Below are 24,329 nucleotides of genomic sequence, written 5' to 3' on the forward strand. Positions count from 1 at the left end.
TATATATATATATAAAAATATCACTGTGCTATACTGTTATTTGTACCAGAGACAGATCTAATGTTACAGTTTCTGTACTAAATGTACTAGCCTATTAGATCTCATAGAAGTTGTCTATATCTCTTTATTAGCAGTGTTTTATATTTTATAGGTGACTTTGCAGCAATGAATGAAGAATGTTCAGATATCCTGAACGGATGCAACAAAGTTAAACTTGCAGCACAGAATGAAGCAGCATTATTAGCATTAATGGAAAGGACTGGATACAATATGGTACAAGAAAATGGACAGCGTAAATTTGGGGGCCCTCCTCCAGGTACCATTGAATTTTAAAGTCTCACAACAAGGGGTTACATTTAAAGCATAAAAGTGGGGCTGCAACTAACGATTATTATCATAATCGATTAGTTGGTCGATTATTTTGCTAAAAAAATGAAATCATCTTTTATTTCAAATACACAAATAGAGTGTTACAAACATAAAGTACATCTGAATAAAACTGCATACACAATTTGTTTGCAATAGCAGGCTGGCTATCGCACCTAATGTAGAGTCACTGTGGTGTTGGCTGACAGCCGGTCTCTCCTCCCAGCTGGACGCTGGCTCCAGCGGTCTGTGTCCCCTCCGATCCCCGCTGCCTCAGCCAACACAGGCGGGGAAGAGCAGCAGGGATCGAAGGGGACACAGATTGCAGCATGTAGCGGGCTCCCAGCAGGGAGAAGAGAGTAGCTGAGCAGTGGAGAGGGGGTTGGTTTGGAGAGCTCTCCTCCCCACTGGGCACCAGCTGCAGGGGTCTGGGTCCCCTCCGATCCCCGCTAAGAGCAGCGGAGATTGGAGGGGACACAGAGCCAATGAAGCACCGGCTACTAGCGTGGGGGAGAGAACTAGCGGATCCACACCAACTAATCGATAATGAGAATAGTTGACAAAAATTCTCATTATCGATTAAACAATAAGTTGGTTGCAGCCCTACATAAGAGACTGTCTATAGAGATTTGTCTGTCGACTTGAAATTCCTTTGAGAAAACGTTCCGCATAAATTTCAGCTTTTGCATTTCCTGTTTCATCCACTTACTTCGGCTGGTATATTGCGGCTATTTGAAATCTGATTTCTCTTCCATTAATTGAAGGACACAGCAGAGATTTTGATCCCCAACCATTGGGTAATAGTGCCTTCAAGAGTAGGACACTAGGCACAAAAACAAAAGTACATCCTGGGTGTGGCCCCTGATGGTGGTCAAACCCGCCCCCAGTTGCTAGAGGCAGCTCAGTGTTTTGCCTAGTGTCAAGGAGTGAAGACCTAAGCTTTTAGATCTCTATTTTTTTGCAGGGAATTTTGCTTTTAGTTTTTATTTTCTTCAGTCTTATAGACCTTCAGTCAACAGCTGGACTGGGTGACAGGCTGGATGACATGGATCGTTGTTGTCCCCCCTGCTCAGCCATTGAATGCATGCAGACCCCTAGCTCCATAAATGTTCTTGTTGTACTCTTCATTGGCAGATAGAGAAAAAAAGAGTTTGCGTACAAATTGTTAAATCCTTTTCTCATCCTTTCATTTAAGGACACAGAAGGACGACAGTGGACGCTAGGCAGAAAAAACTAAAGCACAGTCTAGGGGCGGCCCCTGCTGATTGCCAAACCCCCATCTGCTAGAGGCAGCTCAGGTTTTCGCCTAGTATGAAGGAGTAAGGATCTAGGCTCCCTGGGAATCTTAGTTCACTTTCTTTTTGCAGAGTATTTTTATTTTAATCTTTAAGATCTTCATTCAACAGCTGAGCTGGGTGAGAGGCTAGACAATATAGACCCCTGTAGGCCCCCCAGCTCAGCCATTGAGTGCATGCAATTTCTTAGCCACATGCAGAGTTGACTGCAACAACATTATCCTGGATCTTCGGGCAGCCGCTTAATGTTCCTGAGGGGGGGCACATATGACCAAGTGACTTGCTGCTCTGTCACAGCTTCCCATCAGGCGGATAGCACCCCCATTCCAGCGAAGAAGCATTCTGTCATGGGGAAGGTACCCCGTTTTCTTCCCTGTCGGGTTATGGTGAATATAAGAATGTCCTTCTTTTATCCCTTCTCCATCCTGTGTGGCCCTGAGCGGTCTGTGGGTTCCCTCAGTCCACCCCCACTGCTGTGTGAAGGTGGTGCTATAACCCAATTGTCATGATCTAGATATCTTCACTGTGTCATTATAAATCACAATATTGATATTAGCGCAGTGCTGTTTTTAATTAAGATTTGTAGTGTCTAGTCACTAATTTGTAGTGTCTAGCACAGCTGCTTACAATTAGATAGGATTCCGAGGGCAGTGCATCACTGTTGTTACCTAACTGTGTACTGGGCAGGTTGTTCCCCAATCAGGGATTCTCGGGTGGTAGCAGTGAGTGCTCCCATGGCTCGATGGTTTAGTGTAGCCTGCGCTTAGACCTTCTTGTTCTACAACTGCTCTCTTGGCTACTTCACAGGTTCACAAGGTGGGTACTTCAGGAATCGTTATTGCTAGTCCAGATGAATGGGGTCTTCTGACCTGAGCAGACTCCTGACAGAAGCTCTGTGGATTCTCCAGGGGTGTGGAATAAAAAAAAAAACTACTTGTCCAAGGACTAAAGCGGGGGCAGAATCTACTTGTCCCTCATGACAATCTACATGTCCTGATACAAAAAAAATAATTTTAACTAAAACCTTATTTAGTAGTGCTAAGAAGCACTTCTCATTGGTCAGTGCCGTCAGGTGACTGCGTTGACCAACGAGTGCTTGCAATTTGCGAGCGAAATTCAGAATACATGGAACAGGTACAGATAGTACACCCGTACTGGTTGCCGAAAGGTAAGTATAGTGGGAGGGAGATTTGTGCGGGTAATTCCATTTTCCCAAATTACTTGGGAAAGTGAATATACCCTTTAGGGTTGGTGCAGACAGGATGTGCGATCGTGTGCGGTTGCATACAGTGGTTGCATCCGCATGTATGGGGTTACATCTGCGTGGCAATCGCTTAAAAAAAGGTAGATGTACCTATTTTCACGACATGCACCGCGCAGTGTTTTCAACCGGGATCGGCAGTTGTGTGTGTGATTCCATGACCACCCAGCCATCCGCTCGGTTTCGTGCACGATGACCGGGCAGTCACGGATCGCACACCCCTGCTGATCGCGCTAGCAGTCCCATTATTTTCTAATGGCACCCCAGTCATGCCAGGCAGATTTTTCCTGCTGCAATATCGCCCTGCCAGAGCGGTTGCACACGATTGCAGTTGAAAACACTGTGCGTTTATTCGCATGCAGATGGGGGCAGCGGGGCTGGTTTTCATTTTTTAAATTTTTATTTACTTTGTAAAAAATGTTCATTAGAGGAACGAGCAGCGGCCGCCGGGGACACAGGCTGAGGGAGGTGACAGAGCCTGTCACAGCTCAACCGCCCGGCTTTGTCACGGCTCCACGCCCTCCGCTCTGTCCCCGCTCTCGGCGCTCCACGTCCCCCGCTCGCAGCGCCGCTCTCGGCGCTCATTTAAGAAAACAGAAAACAGCCCTGCCACTTGTCCGTAGCAAGGCTAAAATAGTGAAAAAAACACTTGCCCGGCGCCGGAACTACATGTCCCGTGCGTCGGGCGATATGAATTCCACACCCCTGTTCTCTCTGATAATCCTGCTCTTCTCATGAAAAATGTTCTTCTTTTTCAGCATTGCCTGGTTTCTATGGAACAGAGGTTTATCTGATGTCTTGATCCCCTTTGTTGCTCGATGGTAGCAGGTCTCTCCCTGCAGGTTTGCATTTGCTTGTGGAGGGTTCACTTCATTTGCCAGAAACTAAGGGCGTTGACACTAGGTTATTTTCTGCGGGGCATTCCTTGCTTCTCCTTCAGTGCTTTTTTCTTTAGGATTTCTCAGGCATGTTTTTTCACTTTGATGTTTTTGTCCCAGATGCTGTTTGGCTTCTCGCTTCTTTTTTTAGCATGACTAAGGGTATCTATGCTTTGCTCGTGGGGTTCCCTTCTTCTCTCCGTGAGATCTGTACTTGGCTAGTACACCATCTTTTGTACCGTCCAGGGACATGTCTCTCTCAATCTCTGGGTTATGTTGTTGTTATCATTCATGGGGGGGTCTCAGTGTCTTAATACTCGAGAGGGGGATCCAAAAGTGATGGTTTGTTTTCTGGTTGATTCTTGGACTGACTTCTTTTTTTCCTCTGGCTGCTTCTCCTGCCTGCCTTGTTTTTCTGGCTGCATGGGCTTCCGTATCTTCTCCCAGTTTCCCCGGAGATGCTTGGGTGGTTTCAGGGCCTTATATTGCATGGGTCCCTACAAGTTGATTGGTTCTTCTAGGCTGTTGTGGTCTGATTGTTGTGTGGGGGAGTTATTTGGTTTGCTTCCAGCCCTCATACCACTTTGGGACATCCCAGTGGTCAAGATTTTCACTGTGTCCCTAAATGAATGGAGAAGAAAATAAGATTTTTTGTACTCGCCATAAAATGATTTTCTCTGCGTTCATTTAAGGACACAGCACCCACCCCTCTAGTTGATATGCTGTGACTTTTTGCTGTTCTTGTACTGCTTTTTTAACTAACTGAGCTACCGCTAGCAGATGGGGGTTCGGCCACCAGCAGAGGTCGCCCCGGGCAGTGCTTTTATTTTTTTCTGCCTAGTGTTCTACTCCTGAAGGTGGCGCTATAACCCAATTGTCATGATCTAGATATCTTCACTGTGTCATTAAATGAACACAAGAGAAGAGAAAATGATTTTATTGTGAGTACAAAAAAAATCCTATTTCCTCTGAGGTTCATAGGAGAACACTGTTCCCTCCCTTCTATAGGTGCTCTTTTTAAGCTGGCATGTTGCTGTGATTGAATTGTTTTATTGTAGGAAAGCTGTTTAGCTTCCTCTAATGTTCCCACAGCTTGTAACAACTGAGCTATTGAGCTGGTGGAGGGTTGTAGCCACCAAAAGGGGACGGCCACATTTATTATGCATAGTGTCCAAACCTTCTTTTACTGATTGTTTTGTCACATTAAACTGTGCTAATGGATGCCTGTTTGGTAGACAAACGTAAGATTTTAAGTATAGATCTATTGTCTCCCATGTGTACCCACGTGCAGATCCTTAGCATCCACTTAGGTGATATGACACTCGTCACTTGTTGCTTTGTGCTATGTTGTTTTGAGATTTTTATTGTGATTTATTGAAACTAAACTCTTCTTGTACTTTATAAACAAATGAATGTATATATGTTTTTATTCAAAATGTTTTTAGGGTGGGAAGGTCCAGCTCCTCCACGTGGCTGTGAAGTGTTTGTCGGAAAAATTCCTCGTGATATGTATGAAGATGAATTGGTCCCTGTTTTTGAAAGGGCTGGAAAAATCTATGAATTTCGGTTAATGATGGAATTTAGTGGGGAGAACAGAGGTTATGCTTTTGTCATGTTCACAAACAAAGAAGATGCCTTGCAATCTATTCGAATGCTAAACAATTTTGAGATTCGCCCTGGTAAATTTATTGGAGTTTGTGTTAGCTTAGACAACTGCAGACTTTTTATTGGAGCCATCCCAAAAGAGAAGAAAAAAGAAGAAATACTGGAAGAAATGAGAAAAGTTACAGATGGAGTAGTAGATGTTATTGTGTACCCAAGTGCAAGTGACAAAACCAAAAACCGTGGGTTTGCCTTTGTGGAATTTGAATCTCATAGAGCAGCAGCAATGGCGAGACGCAAATTAATTCCAGGTGATTATTTTCTGTAGATTTGATGTAATGACCGACAGCATTGACTATAAATTAATTCTTATTCATGTATTTAGAAATGTTTAACTAAACATAATTTCTCTTGTGGCTAATTGTATTTGAAAATGCACATTATAATATAGGTTTTTGTTTTGTTTGGGTGGGGGGAAGGGTGGAATTAGTAGGCTAATGCATTGCTCTTCATAGCTCACTTATACCAATTTACATGGGAAATTACACTTCATTAAGTTGCTGTAACCCTCCTCCCTATACACACACACACACGGCACACGGCAGTGATCATTAGGTAATTACACCACCGCTCTTTTCTGGCAATTGCATGAAGGTAAGATGGCTAATTACATGGAGATCACTACTTTGCATGTATGAATTGGGAAATTGGAAAAACAACCAACTCCTATGTAACCCATTTACTGAAGCAACTCAGCCGTGTGCAAAGCATGAAGTGTTTTCAGGCTGAAATGAAAAGAGCAAAAGCTGTAAAAGCAGCTTGAATGCACATAATTTTAAAAGGAAATAGATTGTATATATGGAAAGCCAGGACTTAGGGCTTGTTCACAACAGTTTCAGTGCATTCCAGCGCGGTTTGCTGCTGGAACACACCGTATTGCACCGTATCGCATACTAAACCCCCCCTGCGTTCTGGGGTGGGAGGGGGCGTGGCGGTGCATTCAAGTCAATGGCACCGCAGCCACTCCCTCCGCCTACAGTGCTTGCAGCATTGTTGTGCCTCGCGTTCTGGTGCGGGCGATTGCACTGCGGGCAGGACGCAGGTAGCTGGTCAGGATGCGATACATTGCGTTCATGCAGCAAACCGTGCTGGAACGAACTGTAATTGGCGTGAATAAGCCCTTCAAGTGTAATGCTCCTTGGATTACATTTTGTGACACATTTGATAAAAGCAGAGTAGTAAATCATTTTGTAAATAGTATGCAATATTTTTTGTTGTTGTAGCATTCTGTAAAAATTTTAACATTTGATCTGGTAGCCCAACTGTCTGTCCACAGCAGATAGTGGAATGTTTGAAAAGACACTGGGCATCATTCTGAAAAGTTTCTAAAGTAAGAGCTGCTTGTGTTGTCTCCTAGCAATCAATCAAATTCATATCTGCACTGAATGATAGTTGAATCAGATTGCTGACTTTGGGATAAGCCTGTGCTAACGATTGCTAAGAACCCATTTACACTTTTCTGGTTTTCAACTGCAAAAATCTCAGTTCTAAATGTTTTTCACTTAGTTTGCATTATACATGAACAAATATTAAATGCAAAAAAATGACAGAAATGAACATGTATATACACTAACAGCATGAGTAAATGCATGTAATAATGCATTTCAAAACAACATATTGCTGCATTTGCAGCATATTACATTAACGGTACCCTTACATTTCTTCCTGAGCATCATGGAAGCACCAAATCCACGAAATATTTCAAGTCTTGACTTTAGCTCTAGAACTGAGCTCTGACATACCCCTTCTTTCTCTTTTTTTCTTCCCCACCATACAGGACTGGACCCTATGTGGTTGGGTGCTGAAGAAACTCATGCATGGCAACGTTGGTCAGTATGCAATATATGTTGCCAGCACACATTATTTGAAATTTTATTTTACCAATCACAGCAAACTGATTCTTCATCATCAATCTCTAAATGTGATGCAAGGCATTACTAATTAGTAGTGAATTACAGGAGGGGGTTGTCCAAAATTCAACTTTGAAGTTTGAGTCAACATTTGCATAATTTGGTCACCCTGGGTTTTAAAATTCGTAAGCACTCAGGGAGAGAGGGCATTCATACCAAGAAGAGAGGCAAACATTTACAATCACAAGTGAAATACATTATTGGGATTTGTCTTATCTGCTAAAAAATGTAACTGTTCAGCTAGTTTTCTATTCAGATGGTTAGGTTCTGACCTCACTTTTCTGTACTGCAGTTAGGCAACAAAGGGTTATTCAAATACCACATCAGCTTGTGTTGGATAGTGAATATGTATCAAGGTCAGACCTTGTGATCTCCCATCCAGCTCTCTGATCACTGCTTAATGTAGTAGACTAAAGGTGCCCATACACCTTACAATTATCTGCAGATTTTCTGTGGTCAGATGGAAAAAGTGCAACAGATTGGCCCAGGTGGAGATTACCCATCTGACCACAGTAAGTGTAGATGGAGGAATCTGTTGCACCTTTTCCATCTGACCACAGAAAGTCTGGAGATAATTGTAAGGTGTATGGGCAGCTTTATAGATCTGCATATTCCTCTCCCTTCCAGGGAGGGACAGCTGACCACAAGGGGCTAATACCAAAACAGATTGAGAGCTATTAATGAAAAATACTGCTGTAAGTCCTGCTAGCAGTTCAGTAACATTTACTGTATGTAGGTAAAGATTTACTTTCAGACAATTTTCCAGCATAAGGCCCAATCTATTTAGTTTTGTATAACTGCAGATTGCTGTAGAATGATGCCCAGAGTGTCTGTTTAAACATGAATCTGTAGTAAACTGTTGGCAGATTACAGATAGTCAATTGCAAGTCGTTCAACTTGCTTGGTGCAAATAAATGTAACTACAGTAAACTCCCCGTTATCCGGCATCAACGGGGATTGGTAGATTCCAGATAAATGTAGTTCTGGTTGCTTGAGAGTTACTATTAAAAATAGGTCTAACTAATGCCATACCACATACTATACCATACCATAACATAAACTCTCTATTGACTCCATGTTAATATTCAAATGCAGTAATCAAAAGCAAATTAAGACAAATAGACGCAATTAAGACAAATTGGCACATAATCGTTTCCAGCATAATACATGCCGCAGACATGCGAGTAAACAGGATTTTTTTTCTGTTTAGATGAGAGTTCTGGTTAGTTGAATTCCGGATAACAGAGTTTACTGTACTACTCTTAGCAAAAACATAATTTCTTTTGTTCTCTATTGTTCAGTGAGAGACACAGCCATTGATCAATAGATCAACCAGAACCAGGTGGTTATAGTATCATCAGGAATAGGACACTAGGTGCATAAAAAAAACAAAACCAAGGGGTGGGTTCCATCTGGTGGCTTAATCCCATAATTGCAATGGAGAGCCAGTTTTTGCTCGGCATCCAAGAAGCAAAGACTTATCTTACCCAACTCCTGATGCTCAACTGTCTGGACTCTGGCTGTTGAGTGGCTGCCCCTGGGAATGGCTGCAGGTCCTCCACCCCTTCACCTGGGCTGCTATTGTAGCCAGTGGCTATTCGCAGTAGGCTCTATTGCACCCTCCACATGGTCACAGGTTGTGTCAGACTGCACTAGATATGGTGCCGTGATTTTGGCGTGCCATGATCCTCAGTGGCTGGTGGCTACTTCTCCCTCTAGAATCCCAGTTTTTCTGTCCCTCTCTGTGATCATGGGCCACACTGATGCAGCAACATGGTGGCCATCTCTGTTTTAGACAACTTACCTTCCCTTAAGGGCTGCTTCTGTGTCACCAGTTGCTGTGGACATGCCCAACACAAAAATGAGGCTTGGTCTTACACAGCAGTTGACCTGACCAAGCAGAGTCCTGTTACTATGTCCTGGTTGCCATGTCAAATTTGACCACTCTAGTGCCTGTCTCTCAGCTATGGACTTGCCTACCTTGGGACCCTCGCCAGTCATTTTAGTTTACCATGGAGGGATTTGTATTAGTGTGTTGTTCAGGCCTTAGCTCACTTGAATGCAGATCAATTAAAAGGAAACCACTGCCTTTACCCATCCTAGGTTTTGGATATCCCTTTAACTGACCCTACATAGATTGGGATGAATGATTTGCTAAAATCCCTGAATGTTGCCTGCTTCCCTATCATGGGAAAAGGAGAGGGTTTCCACCTTGATTTGTGTGGTCTGCATTGAAAGGCTCACCCGCTGCGGTGCTAGTCTCCCATTTCCTTCAGCTCACACAAGCAGAAACAGGGAGCCAAGGTATTTCACTATCATTCCTTTCTTTGATGACTTAATTTATAAGTAACAGAAGTGACTGAGCATGACCTTTACCTTAACAAACGATTTTCGGTCCATTATCTGTTTGTGGAAGACCTAAAAAAGTGGCCTACCCCACCAATGGCGTAATTAGATGATACCATAAAGAACATCACTGTAAGCAAGGTTACCTATATACTATATTCCTGTCCTATAAAGGTTAGAATGTCAAACAGAAGTCTAGGCACTCTTCTCCTTGGACAAAAGGTTCATGTCCACAAAATCCCCGTTTTCTGCTGGAGCTAAAAAAATACCCGTACAAAACTTAACCTTTAAATCTGCTACAAAATCCACTTCAGCATGAAGGTCTACCCCCACCTATGACTTTGAAAGTGGGAGGATGATTTCTTTTTTTTGCCAGCCACTGGACCAGTTGTAACTCAAGAAGCCTGCATCCACAAAGTTGTGGCAGCAGAATGTAAAATAGATATAATGAGGCTGGCGGATCTGCATTTGTTCATCAAGGGATTATTAGCACAGGGGGTGATCATTCTAGTTCCATCCTCAGTTTAGAGGTTGTCTTTGGAACCTCTTTGACGATATCACGTATTGCGAGTCGATTGGGGCTCAACAGCAATTTTTTCTTACATAAGGGGTGAATCAGCGTCTCGTGTTGAGCATCAATAAAGGTCAGATATTAGCCTAGGCTATTTTGTCCCAGTGTACATTGGCCCACAACTGCCTTGCTTGCAATTTTATACTGGGAGCTACTCCTGTAATCCGGGATATCAATCTGATACTTTCTTCTCTCTAGCGATCTCCCTTTGAACCAGTGTCCAATCCTCCTGTAGGCTTCAACAGAACTTGACTGTATCTAAATTCTTGTGTCCCTCAATGGACTCCCACAAAAAGGATTTTAGGGTAAGTACAAAAATCCTATTTGTTGTACTCACTATAAAATCCTTTTCTTGGGGTTCATTGAGGGGCACAGGTCCCACCCCCTCTGTGTTTATGTTCATGCTCTTGGAACAGCTTTAGTCCCAGACTGAGGCAGGCAGTAGAGGAAGGAATAAATGGGGTCTTGCTTATAATTTCCTGTCTGCCAGTGTGCAGTGATGCTGTAGGGAGCAGTACAACCCAATTGTATCCCTTGAGGGACACAGATCCCACCCCTCTGTTTATGCTCATGATTTTGGTACTGCTTTGCTATAAAACATACGTTGGCAGTAGTAGGGGTTATCCTGGGATGGCCTACAGTTTTTTTTGTTTTGCCAGTGTCCAATTCATCTGTAGGTGGCTGTATACCCCCAAGGTTTAAGACTGCTTGTGCACTGGTGCCTCCACAGTAGCTGCTGGCGGCACCCATGCAGGGGGTGGGGGATAAGAGGATGCGGGACACACTAGAAAACGAGGAATTGAGAAATAAATTTAAATAAAACCCAAAGATCTGCAATACTGCAAAGACTGCTTCCCAGTTATAAAAAAAAAACCCTAAAGCTTTAATATCACTTTAAGTGATAAATGTATGTATATTTGAAATTGTTCTAATGTCAGTGTCAATGCAATATCATTGTAGGAACTTTTCAATTATGGGGTCACACTATTCAAGTAGACTGGGCGGACCCAGAGAAAGAGATTGATGAAGAAACAATGCAGAGAGTTAAAGTCCTATATATAAGGAATTTGATGATATCGACTTCAGAAGAGACAATCAAAGCAGAGTTCAATAAATTTAAGCCTGGATCTGTTGAACGTGTGAAAAAGTTGAGAGACTACGCATTTGTACATTTTTTTAATCGCGATGATGCCATTACAGCAATGTCAGTAATGAATGGGAAATATATTGATGGAGCAAGCATTGAGATTACTTTGGCTAAACCTGCGATGAAGGATTCTAATTGGAAACAGGGAAATGGCCATTTGAGTCCGAATTCAGAAAGTTTGCTTTTGTTTGCAAATCAGGAAGAAGTATCACAGAAAGCTATTGGAAGATCTTCAAGCCTACCTGCCCCCCAGAGAGGCAGAGAAAGTCCCATTTTCTCTGAGCCTGAAAGAGGCACATATCCTTTTTATCCTGGCACAAAGCTTAGTCCAGTAAATGTTCAGTCTTTAAAACCTTATCACTTCCACTCTGCTGTGATGCATCTGGAGTACTACTGTTACAAAAATAACATGGCATTCCCTGAATACTATTTGTTTTCAGCTAATGGGCAGGATGGAAAACTGCTTTTGATTTATAAGGTTGTACTTCCAAGTGTTGCTAACAGTTCTCAGAGCTACTTCATACCTGACAGGTTATGCACCTCATTGGAAGATGCAAAGGAGCTGGCAGCACAAGTTACATTGTTGCATTTAGGTAAGTGAAAGATATGTCAATGGATACCCACTTGGGCAAGAGAATGTAGGTTGTATTACCAGTGGTGCTCCGTTTCTTGAATTCCAGCCTTTCTGACTATTCTATAGAAAGAATATATTTGTAGTGGAAATTACCTGGGGAGGTGGAATGGAAGGAAAAAAAACGTCTGCAATGATGCAGCATGTAAAGAAAAGGATGTAAGGAAGGTTACTTGTAGTCCAACTAATCTACATGCGCTTTCTTCTCTGGGGATTGTGTGAAACAGTTTGCATTAGCAGTACCAGTTTCTGAAAGCGTCATCTGACGGAATGTTGTCAGACGCACATTTCAGAAAGCCAAAGCTGCAGAATACAGCAGTACGTTGCTATATAAATTGCAGTTTCTTATTGTTTATTAGCAGGGCTTGAAAAATCCGCTCGTCTGTGACGAGAGGACGACGGAGCCCGAGGAGCAGCTTCCCGGCCGGCCATTGTAATTACACGGCCGGGAGCTTAACATTCAAGACACCCGATCGCTTGTATTACCAGCAGCTGTCACTGCCGGTCCTGAGGTCCGCTGTGCCCGATGTGGCTGGGACCGGCACGGCTATGTGACAGGAGATCAAAGGGAGATCAGTACACGAACTCCCTTTGATCTACACTCCAGTCCCGGAATGCAGGAAGTGATGTACATTACATCACTTCCTGCATTCAGTGTCACTTTTCAGCTACAGAAGCTCTGGGGGTCCCTAGGTGACATTAGGGGTCTTGGAGACCCCTGATGTCTTCATAAAGAGGACCTGTCATGTAAATTGGCTATCACATAGGGGGCTTCTTAGCCCCCCCCCATGTGATAGCAATAAAATTGTGTAAAAAAAAAAGTAATACAAAAATTAAAGAATCATAAAAAAATAAATTAAGAAGCATTGAAAAAGAAGAAAAAAAAATGTTTTTAAGTCCTCTGCCCCCCACATACACATGCAGATATGCGTCGGGTGCGCCTACGTGCGAAAACAACGATTGCACCTATTGTGCCACACATGTTACATATAACCGCAAACGTCGGAGTGTGAGCAATAATTTTAGGGCCATTAATTACCGATAACACTAAACTGATGAGCGGTAAAAGCGTTTTAAGCGTCGCCTATGGGCAATTTTCAGTGTGGTCGTTTGTTGCGATTTTGCGGGCGCACACAATTTTAAGGCTTGACATGTTTGGTGTCTATTTACCCGACGTGATCCCGCCTTTTATATTTTACCAAAAATATGGGTAATAATAGATGCTTTATAACATAACGTAGGGGGGAAAAATGTATTCAAAATTTACGGTACTTTTTTCATTGTATAGTAAAAAATAACCCCCCCCAATGGTGATAATATACCTCTAAAAGAAAGCTCTATCTGTCCCCCAAAAAATGTTAACATAATTGCAAGGCTATAGTCTGGTCATGCTGACTGGTGACATTTTTGACTGTCTGGTGACATACCATAACATTTTCCAAGCCATGTTTATTAGCTATACTCATATCAATGAACAAAGTTCTGCATTAATCCGATGAATTGGCAATCATTTATTTAATACCATGAACTGCTATATGTAAATAGGCAAGGAGGTCTCAACTGTGTCTCCTACCAAATAGCCTCACCCTACTGGGTGTCATTAGTATTCTGAAAAATCAAATACCACTCATGGATATAATCATTTGAGAGAAATGTGTGGGGATGGTCCACTGCTTGGCAAACATAAATAGAAACAAAATGTTCAGACCTCCAGTACCAGTGGTACTCAAACTCACAAAAGTCTCACCGCACTGTATATGAAAAATGGTCACAATTTTATTGTACATCATAATTAAACCAACATATGACAAACATGACATAAACCCCCCTTCCTAAAAACATTAACAAATATCCCCAGCATGTCTTTGGAGCCACTATGTACCATCCAGTAATTACTGATATTTCCAGGATACTACAGTATACTGTATATACTGGTGCTGCAAATGCTATCTCGATTAATATAATTTGTTTGCAAACAAGGAAAGACTTGAAATCCTATTGGAAATGTTGAAACAACTGATGTGTATGCCAATTTGGATTGTAGAGCATATTGTAGGACTGAAAGGGTTGTAAATTCAGGAAACGGTCAATTAACTTTTGTGTGCACGTGACTCAGAAATAGCTCCATATAGATGACTCTGTCTAACATATATCTATTCCCTTCAGTGCTATGGTTTCCAGTAGGGATGCACCGATATATCGGCCGAAAATGGCACTTTTGGCATAATGCCGAAAGAGCCATGTTTCGGCCGATACATCGGCGCATCCCTGGTTTCTTTTCTCCCCGCTGGGCGCTGTTCCCGCGGGGAAAAAAGAAAGTGACAGCCGGCCGGCGTCTCCTCCCACACCGCTCTGCCGCCTATCACAGTGCGGCAGAGCGGTGTGGGGGTGGAGACAGCGCCGTCACAGGAGGCTGGGCTTTCCTCTCTACACCGCTCGATCAGCCTCCTGTGACAGCATGAGTTGCAAACAACGCATGCAGACCAACATGCATATTTGGATCATATATAGACTTCCAGTGAGTCCTTAGCCCTGGTTCACACCTAGGCGTATTGCATATGCGTGTCTGTCGCGCGGTAAATCGCGGTAAAAAAATCGCGCAACAAACGCCGAGGGCTACTTGGCTGTATCCCAATGGAAACGCGCGTTAGGGACGGGCTGAAATACGTCAAGGTGTGAACCAGACCCATTGAATACAATGGGACATAGATGTTTGAGCGTTTTATAGAGCGTTCGTCGAGCGTAGAACGCGCTACAAAACGGTCAGGTGTGAACGAGGGCTTAGTGTTGTTATCAGTGGGGCACAGTCCCTTCTATACATTCACACATGCAGGGCTTGACAAATGTTAGGCTGTCTCACCAGTCAGTCAAAAATGTCTTAAAAACGCCAACTCACACCCAATAAGCTCCCGGCGGGCCGTTTAATTACAACGGCCGGCCGGGAAGCGGTGAAACCAGCATGAGCTGCTACTCGTCTGGCTCTGGCATCCTTATCACAGACGAGAGGACAAGTTCATTTTCAAGCCCTGCACATATGCATGTATCTCAAGATGGGACCAATCCCGTTGTATCATGACACCACCTTGTTATATGTATTCAAAAGGGTGATTCACAGTATGTCACACATCCTGAATGGCTGGCATTCCCTGTTCCCCAGTGTGCATCCAATATTTCAAGGTGCTATATGATAACACACTTCACAAAATAAATCTGTTTGGTAATGCATTGTATTCAACATGCATCTATAGAAGCTCATTGTTCCAAATATAGAGGATATGTATTGTATGATTCTCACCCAGGTCCAGTTTTTAGTGGACACTGGATTGTTCAGAGGTGAAACCTCATTTTCTGAAGGCAGTCATCCTTGTATGGCTGATAGATAGTATATTCCATATTGGCTATAAAGATAGTCCATTCCACAGGCAAACAGAAATGGCTCCACCGAATATAATAGCCACTTGCCCTAACACGTTCCCCACTACATGAGAGCTTTATCAAAGGTATATGGCCAGATAATAGCATGCACTGTGTGGTAGCATTTTAAGTAGATTTCCTTAGTATACAGCTTCCGATTAGGTTGCAGTGTAAACATTAACAGACAGTCACTAGCATTTATAAAGAGGAGCAAAGTTATGACATCGCCTGCAATAAAACCAAAGCAGGATCCATCTGTCACTAAGCTATTTCTGTGATTTTTGTCATTTTAAATGTAATTTGTTGATTGCCTATTAACAGACAGAGTACTTACTATTAATGAACCATGATTTTACTTTTGCCTACAGGAAGATAGGACACTAGGCACAAAAAGTGGAGTACAGCCCCAGCAGCAATAGCCCTTCCCATTAACCTTCTCAGTTTCGCTTTGTGTGCTTGGGGACGAATGAGGTCTTTTTTCAGCTCTGCTCTTTTTAAGACTTTTTTTTGTAGGAATTTTCTAAAGCATCCAGTAGATTTAGGCTGGATGTTAAATCTGGGAAGTCTTTCCAGTCACCTCAGGTTATTCCAAATGACTGGATGATCTCATTGCAACATCTTTGCAGTGGTAGCCCTGCAATGGCAAGACTGGATGTACCTTCTGGTAAGCACTAGAAGCTGTCTAATGTGTCTGGCCAGAGATTCATTGTCCATGGATTCACTGCAGGGCTTTTCTGAAGTCCAGACTGTCAGGAATCTCCCTTCTGTTATTATTCACTGGGGCTAGTGTGGTGCTTGGTGTCACTGGGGCCAGTATTGCTGCATCTTCAAATTCAGCCGGCATTTTTTTGGTAGATTTTTTTTATTTCTGCCCCTTTCCTTCCCCTAAGGGCTCTGAGCAACATCTCCTCTCTGCCCCTGTGTTTGCCCAGCACCCTGTTTCTTTACTCACAATGTAGGTGCCGACATACCCCTTGCACAATCCCCATTTACTGGGTGTTCTGTCTGCAACATAAAATTTGGTTGTGACAGGGAAAGCTAATTTTGTGACAACTGCTTGCCTGCATTGGAGCTTCCTGTTGGTGAAGCCTTCTGGGTTGTCTGCTACCAATAACCTTACTGTGAAAGCTTTTTTTCCCCTGCAATAAAAAGGTTTATTTGTCAACTTTCACAGCTTGTGACACAGTGTGACCGCAGGTACTGCAAGCAGCCTTTTTCCTTTTGCCTGATGGAGTCAGACTTCTGTTGGCGTGTTCATCCTCTCTCTCAAACATTTATCTGCCCTTTATCCCTTTGTGTAGGACTTTCTGACAATGTGGTCTACCCCACCTGCACTGAAACCATTTTGGTGGAAGATGCCCCCTCCTTAAAGGACAACTGTTTCTTCAGTACATGTTTTCCGTTAAAGCTTCCTCCCATCCCCTTAATTGCATCATAGGCAGCCTACACGGCCCATTATTTATTTTATCCCTGTTTTAGCAGTTTTCACTGTGGCCCTCGGTCCCCTTTTTACTGCACATACACTTTGCAGCCCCATTCATTCCGATGGGTAGCCATACTCAGTAGTCACACCCACACCAGCACCATGAATTGCATCCCTAGCAATTCAGCAGTTTGTAATTCACAGCAGACCCCAACCCCTACTTTTCAATTATTTACCCTGAGCAACACCTTCCTTTACATTTTTAACTCCTCTGATCCCCTTCTGCATCTGTACAGATTGCTGCTGAGAGAAGGGACGCTGTATCACTCACTTGTGTGTCAGGAGCAGCAATTATAATGCCCAACAGTAACCCCCAGTAAGTGTCAGGGCAAGCAATACCCCCAGCAGGTATCAGGTCAATCACCCCCTTGCCACCAATATTTACAGTACTTAAGTTGCATTGAAACTCATAGCACACATGTCACAAGCAGCCAGATGCAGTCATTGTATAGCCACAAGGCCATATGTAAACTGCACAGAAAAATACCATGATATAAAGCCTAGGCTAAACGAGCTAGTGTGTCTACCCTTTGCAGGTTACCAACTTTTTGGAGCATTGCAGGATAATATAATTAAAACTTTATAGAGATATGATTACACATCTTTCTAAGACCCGCAAAAGCAGGAGTCAGCAAGTTAATAGTGTTCCTTCCTTTCCTGCTACCAAACAATCCTTGATGTACCCCATGGTCTTCCATGGACTCTGAGCCACTCACTTCTTCCGCAATGACCAAGAGGCCTTGACAGACTAAGAACACTAGTAGGGTTAATCATAAAGCTAGCCTAAAAATCAGCCGTAGAACCGAAGGGCTGCTGTACGGGCTTTTCACTATAGCCCGTACAGCTCCCAAAGGCAGCCGAGCCGAAGACATATGCTTCAGCTCGACTGAGATGAAGTGACACCCGAAGCGGCCGAATGGTCGGCTGAAAGCCCCGCAACTGACAGCTGGGTGGAGCCAGCCGTGGTCCCATGGCTGACTCCGCCCAGTTGCAATAACAGATCAGCATCCCTAGGTTACCTGGGGACCCAGAACTGTCCTTAAATAATGACAACTGGGCGGAGCTGGCCGTGACGCCAAGTTATTATTCATCACTCTAGCAGGTCCCGGCCAATAGGAAACAGTTGGGCGGAGATAGCTGTCACTGCTAGCTCCACATAGTTGTTTGTTCTATTTTTAAAGAAATCTTAATTTTTTTTACATTTACCATTTATTGAAAAAAAAATGTACTTGTTTTTTTCTACTTTTTCCACTGATTTTCTATTCTGCTCGTTACCACGGAGGTACAGAGCAGAATAGCCAAGCCTGCCGTTTTGGCCCCTATGAGAATAAGCCAAACAGCAGCGATTAGCCTGCTGGAGGGTTGGCTCAGCTGATCCAGATGTTTGATCGTCTGAGTCGAACATGTTCTTCACTTGGCTCAGTCGAACATGCTGAGCATGTTGGCTGAACCGAAGCCAGCCGATGTACGGCTGAAATCAGCTGTACAAGCCCGAAGTGAATAGCCAAACAGTGTTCGGCTCACTTAGGGTGGTTTACTCGGCTGCCTTCGTCAGCTTTGTGAATAACCCTCTAAATCTGCTAACATACCCTAATCAGCATTAAGGTTTGTCCCTACTTATGAACTAAAAAGTGGGGTACATCTGTCTGCTTTCTGGAAAATTTAGAGGCCGCTTGTGTTCTTTGGGGAAGTAGCCTCCTTTTGGGTACCAAGTAAATTTCAGCTCCTTTTCCCCTACACATTTTGTTATATCAAGGCTCCCTGTCTCCCTTCAACATTCTCACAGGCAATTTGGGGACTTTTTATATCTCAGAGAATATTCATGCCAGTGCCCCTTCCGAACGATTCTAGGGGTTTATGGCAATCTTCACAGTTTCCAAACAGAAAGGGCGTATTTGATTCATTTTTGACGCAAAGGCACTTATTCCCCTTAGTTATCTCCAATAGTATCAAATGGAATTTATTCCGATCCTGTTGTCGGTTTGTCTGAGCTTCACTGTCTTATCTGATGTAAAGAAGTATAACTGTCAGTTCTAACTATCATTTTGTTGTGAGTGTCTGAATGTTTCTTTTATAAATAAGCTACGTTTAATTGCTTTGTTTACTCATTTACAGGCTATAATATTCGCCGTGGTTCAACGAATAACTTGTCACCAGTGAACACCATTTTGTCAGCTGGAACAGCAAATGTAATTTCGTATACATCCAGACCTTACTCCTGCTCCAACTTCTCTGGGTCACCTCCCTTGTCTCTGGCTAAAGGAAGTCACATGGAGCAAAGACTTTATTTCTAACCAGTCTTCCTATTTCTACAAAAATATGTAGTACTTCAAAAAGAATTTATTGTTTTATAGATTTTGCATGTTATAGATATATAAGCTACAGTCAGAAGTTTCTTTGCATTTCCTTGAATTTTATTGTAAATAAGTTGGCTCTTCCATATTGTCTCCTGTTAATGGAAACTGATATTGTGGAAGAACAGAGACTGCCATTAATGACATCTGAAAACACCTGGCTGAAATCACTGACTTGGAAAACAAAAATACAAACCAGGAGTTATGACTTTCCTGATTTGCATACTTGTTCCATGTCAGCGTCTCAAAGAATTGAAGGCAGAGATCATTAACAAACTAGCTTTTACAAAAGTAGGTCAGCAATGGTAGCCTTCATGTTTACTCAATACATGGATTCCTTTAATAAGCTGTGCGTTATCTATACACACCGCTGGTGGAGTGATTGTTAAAAAACACAAGTTAACAGGAATGCCTGCCATAGCAATAATAATAACATAGATAGTAATATTATAAGACATGTCATGCATAGTAGTAATATAAGGTAGGTTGAAACTGCATAGTTATTGTAGGCTGAAGTGCCACTTTTACTATTTTTTTTAATTCTTTTTACAAAACCAACATATTGCGTTTGTGGAAACTGAACCATTGGAAGGCAATGAGTTCTTAAAATGTGAAGGAAAAACATAGACCTAATTTTTCCAAGTGTCTGCAAACATCCAAAGTCAATAAGTGGTATTCGTTTTTCAGTGGATGTTTTTTAGTCCGCTGGTATTAAAGGCAAAGTATGACTGATTTATTCAGTGATGTTACTCTAGTGAACAATGTCATCAGTTATTATTAGTTACATAGTAGAGTATTATTGTTCATTTACTAAAAGGTTTAAAGTTTCATACATTTCAGGAATTAAACCTTAAAAATGCATTCAAGTACCTGAACTATTGATAAAAATGTATCTTATTTGCGTATCACTCGGCTGTAGATCCTGAATTGGTGCCGACACTGTCCTTCCTTCTGGAGGGGGGCTACTTTTGTTCCCCGTGGTCCCTGTGTGTGTTAGTCATTGCTCCAAGTTCACTCCTGTGATGGACTACAATCTCAATACAAATTAATTAAACATGAGATTGTAGTCCATCAGGAGTGCGAGCTTGGAGTGGTGATTACTTTACAACAAACACAGGGACCATGGGGAACAAAAGTAGCCACCCTCCAGAAGGAAGGACAGTGTCGGCACCAATTCAGAGATGATTGGAGCATCTGCAGCCGAGTGATACACAGATAAGATACATTTTTGTAAATTGTTATTGTACTTGAATGTATTTTGAATATTTAATTCCAGAGTTTAGTGTCACTTTAAAGTTAATTTGTTGAGTTTTAGGATGTCAGTAGTTAATCATTCCTGCCAGCCTCATATATATTTGCAACAGTAAGAAGGTGGGCTTTAACGTCCGTCCACCGCATACTGGACATGTGTCCACTGTTTTGTGCTGAGAGCTGTGACCAAGCTGTCGCCAACAGATCCCGGTTACTATGTACAATCACAACAATCACATGATTGTGATCGGGAGCCCTTCCACGACTCATGTGATTGTTGCGGTTAGCAGTCCCAGGGTTCAAAAGATTGAGAGTGCATCCCTGCCTCTTGTCATGGAGTTACTTTTAAAAGGCTGGTGGCAATGGGTCAAAATAGTTTATAATACTAGATCAAATAGCTTCTTTTTTTTTTTTACTTTTAAGTGATGCTTGACCTAGTTCATTCCTCCCCAAAGCAACCTGCATTGTATTCACTATATTGTATGTTATGTAAGCATGCAAGCTGCAGTGTTTTACTAATATTAATTTAGTCTATTGGGTCATGTTAGAGAAGTTCTATGCTTTAGATCTTTCCTGGTAGCAACACGGTTTTTGCGAGCTGACAACTATCCAAGAAACATAAGATGCTGTTCTGAAACATGCCATTTTTGAGTCAGTTAAAAAAGTAGTGTGCTGTATGACAAAGCAATCTTGATAAGCAAACTTTATTGTCTTAAGTAATCAACCTGTGGAATTGGTAGTTCTTAGTTGGTTTCTGTTGTAGGAACAATCTTTTCACAGTTTTTGGTTTTTTTCATTGTAGGGTAATTGAAAAATCATGCACAATATGCATGTGGTTGTAGTCGGGGCACAGCATTTCTGTCCCTGGAAGCATTGTTTGTGTAATATCTGGGAAGGGGCATTTACTTATTTACAATGTGTACATGTATCTTTTTTATTTTAGCAGAAAAGTTGTAGCTTGCTTAAAACGATCCTTTGTGCAAAATTGTACAAGTCTGACAGGTGCTGATATATGACTATGGCTAGCCCAAATCCATTTATTCAGGTACAATTTATTGTTGGTGTGTTGCAATGGGTGAAATGTGAGCCCGGCTTTCTCTTGGATTTTTCAATATAGAGGAGGTAGGTTGTGGATTTGGGCTCTCTGTATTGTTAGGCAAGCAGGGATCCACTTTACCATTTAGATAAAAAGAAATTGCCATAAACAGAAAAGATCACTGATAAGTTATTTTCCCCAATGTATACTTTTCTTATATACAGTAGAGAGTATTTTATCATATAAATGGGGGCGATGCTATCTGACACAATACACAGTGGAAACTGATATTTCAAGTTTTAGTAGATTCTGGTGTGTTAAACCACCTGACAACTTTTGAGGACGCCATTGGTGAGATTTGGGTTGCTGGACCTGTGCATTGTGAGGGAGTTTCACCCTTCATGTAAAACTCACAACTGGACAGGAACAAGTCAGTCAGAAATGATGGTTTTGAGATCTCCCTATTGGTGTATTCAGTATATAAGAAGCCAGGGACTGACTTAGCTCATCAGGTTTCACTTAACATATCCCTTTAGAGTAAACTCACCCTTTACCTTTAAATCTGGTTTGTTGTTTAGACAGCTCTTCCCTCCGACAGTCTGATGAACCAGGTTCCATATAATTTCATTATTGACCAACTAAATACACTGAAAACCTCCAGTCAAATGAAATTCAATAGGACCTGTATTTAAAGTTTCATCCAGCAATCATTGATTTATTAGCACTATATACAGCTTACTAATGTTTTATATGCTAAAACTGTTTTCTTTTTCTAATTGAGAAACCAATAGCATTAAGAACACATTTTTGGTAGCGTGCAGAAGAGTTAGAGCAATAGTCAGGTTTTTATTGTTTTCTATGTCCCCTTAAGGGATGTGTTCCTTCCCCTTTTCTCTAGGTGACCCTTTGTGGAACAAGATATGCCAGAGACAAGAAATGAGGGCAGAGAAGTGGAAACATAGACAGTAGTGAATACTAGACAGAGTTTCAAACCTTTCCTCACTCTCTCCAAAACTAGAAAAAAGTTTTAGCTGGAATTAGGGTACAGGCTGCCCATTTGCCTTGGATCCTACAAATCCTATACTTGACATCAATGCATTTATTCACTGCATTGGCTGAAGAAAGACATCTCATTGAATAGGTTAATCTTAAAATCTCTTTAGGGTATGTGAACATTTTTCCCAAGAGGTCATGTCACCCCAATATTTCCCTTTTCTCTGTGCTAAGATGGGGGGGGGCATGGTCCCCCCTGTAGCATTTACTCCTCTTCCTTATCGCTGTAGAGAGAGAGCTGTCTAGCATTAGAGAGCGTGTTTTCTGCCCAGAGCCACCGTCAATCCACACAGCAGAACTGCGTGGAAGGCACAACTGCAAAGCCGACTGCGGGAGATACAGGCACACCGTGCGTAGTCACAGCATCCTGTAACTCCAAATCCACATATACAAACTGACTACACCAGTACAAATCTGTTTTCTTGCTTAGCATTGTCAGATTTAAGGAGGAAGCAAGGGGAGCTGGCATGATCACCAGGGGTTTTACATCATAAGAGGAAATAAAAAAAATAGGCTAGATTTACCAACATTTGAATGAATACACAAAATGATTGGAGCAACATACAATTTACAAATCAGGCCATCTGTTTCTATGGATTAGGTAGCCCTGAAAACAGCAATCTGACCAAAAGCATAAAATAAAATGTAGACAACAAATGAATGTAAATTTGTTTTTTTTTAAAAAGGTAGAATTCTTTTTCATTATCAGATTGCTGGTATAAATTGTATTAGTGAAGAAAGTACAATTTAAATGTAATATTGGTTATTGAAGGGAGTTCTAAATGTGCCTGCATTGTTTTCCTATCACTGTAGTGTCAGGTAATTTACTTCATATTCACTGCAATGTTCGAGGAGCATTTTAGAATTTAAACTGCTTTAAATTATCAACTATCAACTTTGGTATCCAACTAAGTTACAACAGTTGGGCATATAACATTACCACAAATGTACATATACATTATATTTGAAGGACTTTTTAAAGTTCAGTCCTGCTTAAACTACTCTAGGGTCTTGCAAGGTACTCTATGGGGTCGATTTACTAAAAGGAATGAAGACTGCTCACTTTGCACAGTGAATGCTCGTTTATCTTCCCCTACAACTTTGAATACCTAATTAACGTGCAAGGGAAATGTAACCATTTTTGCTTGCATGGATGATTGCATTGATTAAACTTCGCCTTATGCACTAAGCTAAGTGAACATTAGTTTTGTAAAGTGAACAGCCTCAATTCCATTGGGTGATTTAAACCCTGGTATTTCCAGTGCTTGTATACAAGAAGTTTCGTCTGTAGCCACACATATTTTTGCTTGGTTTTTTTTAAGGGCATAATATCTAAATGATAGATTGTGGATGACATTCAACAAACCATAAAGTCTAGGAAAAAATGAGTGCTTGCACATTTTTTCCATGTTTTATCATTTTAAAAATGTTACAAGTACAGAAAAATACCTGCTGGTCCTGCCAGAAATATAGCGAGCTTCTATCTTCCTGTAGTAAACTGCCAGTGCTGCCTCTACTGCACTGATACCCCAAGTAGTTTGTCAGGTTAAAGTAGTACTAAAGGCTGGGCATTTTTTTAACCTTAATTCATTCTCTGCATTAAGGTAAGAAAAAAACAGTACACTTTCGTGTCCCCGCCCCCCCCCCCCCCCCCCCCCCCCGCGGCTGCAG

The 24,329-nt window shown here is 42.0% G+C and overlaps 1 protein-coding gene across 1 annotated transcript; it reads left to right on the forward strand.

The window, feature by feature from the left end:
• The first annotated feature begins 165 nt into the window (after window positions 1-165).
• On the forward strand, window positions 166-19,258 carry RBM46 (RNA binding motif protein 46). Its single transcript, XM_018557937.1, has 4 exons — window positions 166-316; window positions 5,246-5,713; window positions 11,250-12,029; window positions 19,080-19,258. Exons 1-4 carry the CDS (start codon window positions 166-168, stop codon window positions 19,256-19,258), a joined length of 1,578 nt encoding a protein of 525 aa, XP_018413439.1.
• The last annotated feature ends 5,071 nt before the right edge of the window (window positions 19,259-24,329 follow it).

This window comes from Nanorana parkeri, unplaced genomic scaffold (genome assembly GCF_000935625.1).
Source record: "Nanorana parkeri isolate BGI_ZX_2015 unplaced genomic scaffold, ASM93562v1 scaffold311, whole genome shotgun sequence".
Taxonomy (NCBI): domain Eukaryota; kingdom Metazoa; phylum Chordata; class Amphibia; order Anura; family Dicroglossidae; genus Nanorana; species Nanorana parkeri.